Source organism: Camelina sativa, chromosome 14 (genome assembly GCF_000633955.1).
Source record: "Camelina sativa cultivar DH55 chromosome 14, Cs, whole genome shotgun sequence".
NCBI classification, from domain to species: Eukaryota; Viridiplantae; Streptophyta; class Magnoliopsida; order Brassicales; family Brassicaceae; genus Camelina; species Camelina sativa.
Genome location: NC_025698.1, coordinates 30,631,641 through 30,636,270, shown reverse-complemented (window position 1 = coordinate 30,636,270; position 4,630 = coordinate 30,631,641). Strand labels below are relative to the sequence as shown.

Here is a 4,630-nt window from a genome sequence, read left to right as displayed (position 1 = left end):
ACACAAGTTGGCCTTCTCGGAGAACCAAGTGGCAAGAATTTTGAATACTATGTATTGTATTCAGGTGGCTCAACTCCCACAACACCTGACAAAGAAGAGGTACAACTAAGTTACATGTTCGGACCTCCATCACAGCAGGATTCACCATTTCCATCCAAAGAGTTTGAAGAAAACAATATAAAACACTCATGGAAAATCCGGAATCCAAATGTTAAGAACCCAGATGGCTCAGTAAAGCAGATCAGCGCCGCAGAAGCAACTTTGAACTGGCAGTTGGAGAACGCCACAACCCAAAACTATCTCCTAAGCCAGATTGACAAAAAGGTAACCATCATGGACATTTCCATAAAAGAACTGACCAAAAAGATAACCTCTCTCCACCAAGAACTTCTCCACCTTGCAACTACTGTATCTATAAACTCTCCCCTCAAGTCCCAAAAAGAGTCTGAGCTAAAGTCCCTTAAAGCTCAGCTAAACTCCTTACAAAACCAACCCAAAACCCAACCTCCAATGCCATATGATCTTTTCACACCATACCCCATCTACACACCACCTTACACAGCCCAAACACAACCTTTATCTTTTTCTCAAGACCCAAGTATTTTCGGAGCATCCTCCTTCTTACCAACAAAAGTTGTTTATGAACAACAATCTACCAAAAAGAAAAAGCCAATAGAAAAAAGAACGGGGAAGGAAGTCATACTTGAACCACCCAAACCTTTGTCCGAGACATCAAAATCTCAAGATCAACCCGAGACCAGCAAAGCGCAATTCATGGTGGAGCATGCTAATCCAATCACTGTCTTTCTTAAGAAGGTTGCAAAACGAGAAAAAAAGTTTTTCTCAAGAAACTATGATGAAAAAGACGCCAATAAAAGATGAAAATGATGAGGTCATAATCCCACCTTTTATGATGGCCTCACCGGCTGTGGTTGAAGAAGACGTAGAAAGTGAAGGTGGAAACGTATATGAAGAAACTCAAGAAACTGGACGAAATCAGACAGAAGGAAATCTGCGGTTTAATACAGAACCACATAAGGGTTTTTCTTTTGATGATATTCCCCCTTCAAAATGGCGCGACAAAGTATATGAGATGCATGCATGGCTAACAGAACAACAACTCAACCCAGGAGCCATTTTGCCTACATCGATTGATAAACTGGTGGCTAAATTCCAAGGACGTCTCAGGCAATGGTGGATAAGCTTAGGCCAATATCGACAATTACAAATCCGACAATCTCCAACAATCGATGCCTTGGTGGGACACATCCACAATGAATTTCTCGGCACATGGGATCATTATACTATCCAAGCCAGAGAAGAGTACCTTAGCATGAGATGCTGCTCCTTCAAGAGGAAGGATCTTGAAAGACATTATGAGCGAATGTCAAAGAGATTCTATGCCCTGAATGGGATAGATGACGTCAACCTCAAGCAGGCGTACCTGAATTCACTTCCAGAACCACTTGGAAATGAAACGTCAAGGATATTGTCTCTCAAGAATATGCCTCTCAACCAAGCTTCACTTGGAGAAATATATCAAATTTCTCTGGCAGCCCTTGAAAAGCTATGCAACCACCAGAAGTTTTTCAAACAGCTTCAAGAACAAGGAAAGCTTCTAGGAAAAGCATGTGATCGGCCAGAACTCAATATCAAATGCAGAGACAAGAGATGCCATTGTTCTACAAGTCATGGAAAAGAAAAGAGCTATAGAAGCAAGTGGCAGAAGAAATATCCAAAGCTATCTTCTAGAAAGAAATGGAAATTCTTCAGGAAGAAAACTCAAAGAGGTTTCAAAAAATCAGACAGATGTTACATCTGCAAGAAGAAGGGACATTATGCGAAACAATGTCCTAACAAGAAGAAGAGAGACAACCTCCTTGGCTACTTGGCACAAGTTGAAGATATTGACGACTCAGATATTGAATCCATCTTTTCCCTTGATGATGAACCAACTGATGATACAGTTCTTGCAATGGGTATGGAATTAGAAGATGAATCTTCAGAAGAGGATACTGGAGATGAAAGCGATAGAGACGACCAGTTCATGTTGTTTGACCTCTACACATTCGATTTCTGCAAAGTAGAGCAATCACATCAAGAAGAATTGGTGTATCTAACCCAACCATCTCCAAATGCCAAGATCTACATCTTCCCAAACAAGTATGATAAACCAATACCGGTCATTGCCTATTTTGACACTGGAGCTGCTTCATCCATCATCAAACCAGACCTCCTCCCAGCCTCACATTGGAATTCATGTTCAGTCGCTTTCAAAGCAGCCAACGGCCAGATATTTCATATCTCTCTTATCAGCAAGCCAATTTACATCCAACTTTTCCCCGGATACATGATTAAATCCAAAGTATATGGTTCTGAACTCCCTGGAAAGGACTTTATACTTGGATTTGACATCCTTCATAGTCTTCGGAGAGTTTCGTGGCACCCGAAAGGTCTCAAACACAAAAATCAGTTGCTACCTTGGACAACGGTGTCTCATCTATACCCTATGGAGATGCTTAATCCAATAAAAGAAGAAATTGCAAAGACGTCTTGCGCCACATCTCATTCGGAGTTTCTCACAAAATGCTCATCTCCTTTATGGAAGAATCCAGATTTCTTCATATCCTTACCCTTCAAGAAGAATGAAGATATCAACCCAACTAAAGCAAGTCACCCAGGAATGAACCCAGATCACTACAATCTTGCACTTGAAGAGATTGACCAACTCCAGAAAGAAGACCTCATTGAGAAGACCACTTCACCTTGGGCATGCGAAGCATTCTACGTCAACAAACGGGCTGAACAGGTGCGAGGAAAACTCAGATTAGTCATCAACTATCAACCACTCAACCATTTCCTTGCCGATGACAAGTTTCCTTTGCCAAAGAGAGAAGTGTTATTCCAAAAACTCCCGCAAGCACAAATCTTCTCCAAGTTTGACTTAAAAGCAGGATTTTGGCAGCTTAGAATCAAACCAGAGGACAGATCAAAGACGAGATTTTGTGTACCAGATCGTCATTACCACTTGAAAGTCATGCCTTTTGGACTAAAGGTAGCTCCTTCATTATTCCAAAAAGCTATGATCAAGATATTCGAGCCTATCCTCCCAAATGCGCTGGTGTATATCGACGATATTCTGCTATTCTCGCCAGACATAGATTCCCACACTTCATTATTGGCAAAGTTCCACAGTATCGTACAAAAATACGGTATTATGCTATCAGAAAAGAAAATGGTGATCGGAGAAACGGAGATTGATTTTCTGGGAATGCACATATCCAAGGGAGAATACTACCTCCAACCTCACATTGCCACCCAACTCAATGAGTTTCCAGATGAACGACTATCTTTCAAGCAAGTCCAACAGTTTCTGGGGATTGTCAATTATATGTCGGATTTCATTCATGGTCTTGCAAAACACAGAACGGTTCTCTCTGCTCAACTCAAGAAAGATGCCCCTCCTTGGAGCCAGAAATGCACAGAAGCAGTAAAAGAATTGAAGAAAATTTCCACAACCTTATCAGCACTAAAAATCCCAGCAAAAGGAAAATAAATAATAAGTGTGTGATATATGATAGTGAAGTATATGGTTATGAGAGAGTTGAATAAATGGAGGGTTGTAAAATAAAGTAGAGAGTTGAATAAATAGAGGGTTGTAAAATAAAGCATAAAAATATCTTAAGGAATATTCTATATAATATTCCCTAAGACTTGTAATATAAATACTAAGGCTTGGTGAAGAGTTTCATTCAACCTTAAGTGAGTGAGTTTGAGTAAGAGTCTTAAGAGATCTTGTAACCTTTTGAGTGTTTCAATAATAAAGTTTATCCCCTTGTATAAAGATCTTTCTTATATACTTACATAATCTTTTTCCAAATACTTCCTAAACACTTAGCATTGATCCTAAAAACCTTCTAAGTAGTTGTACCACTACGTGTGTGTAATTGTGGTATCAGGTCAATAAAAGCATTTTTATTGAAGAGAAAAATCCAATGCTTAGGTCTTTGTGAACACAAATCCTTTTGAATTAATAATGTTGAGACTAACATATTTTATTAGTTTATAATCTAGATTGAATAAATTATCAAATTAAGATTGACTAACATATTTAATCCTTTTGAAAAATCCAATGCTTAATTAGCTATTTGTGAACACAACAGTTATAATAAGAAGAATATCAACTTTTTTAAAAATACACTAATAAAACTAGATGTTACTTCTTATCCTTCCAACTACTCATGTGAAAACACATATACAAAATTTATAACAATCATAACAAATATTAGTAAAAAAAAATTATTAATATATATTATTGTGAGGTTGGAAAGAAAAAAAGGACAGTGGTTGAGAAAGAGAAGAATGTGGTTTGGGCCAAGAGACAGCCAATTTGCCAGCTGTAAGATCTCATACAATTGTTGTATAAATAGGCAATACCATCCCCACAGCTATATTATAATACACACAACCCAAACAAGAATAGCAAAATCTTTTCTCTTACAAATTCTTATTCAAACATCAAAGAGAGAAGTAATGGAGGCAATGAAGATGAAGATGATGGTGTTTGTTATGGTTGTTGCGGTGGCTTTTTCAGCTGCGGCAGCCGCCACCGTGGAAGCTCCGGCTCCAA

At 38.7% G+C, this 4,630-nt stretch overlaps 1 protein-coding gene across 1 annotated transcript in view; it reads left to right on the top strand.

Annotated features, from left to right (window-relative positions):
• The window catches only part of LOC104744170, a 2,265-nt gene extending 2,176 nt beyond the window's left edge, over positions 1-89 (top strand). The window contains exon 2 of the mRNA XM_010465181.2: positions 65-89. Within this exon, the coding sequence (XP_010463483.2) occupies positions 65-89 (25 nt within the window). The remainder of the gene's footprint in view (positions 1-64) is intronic.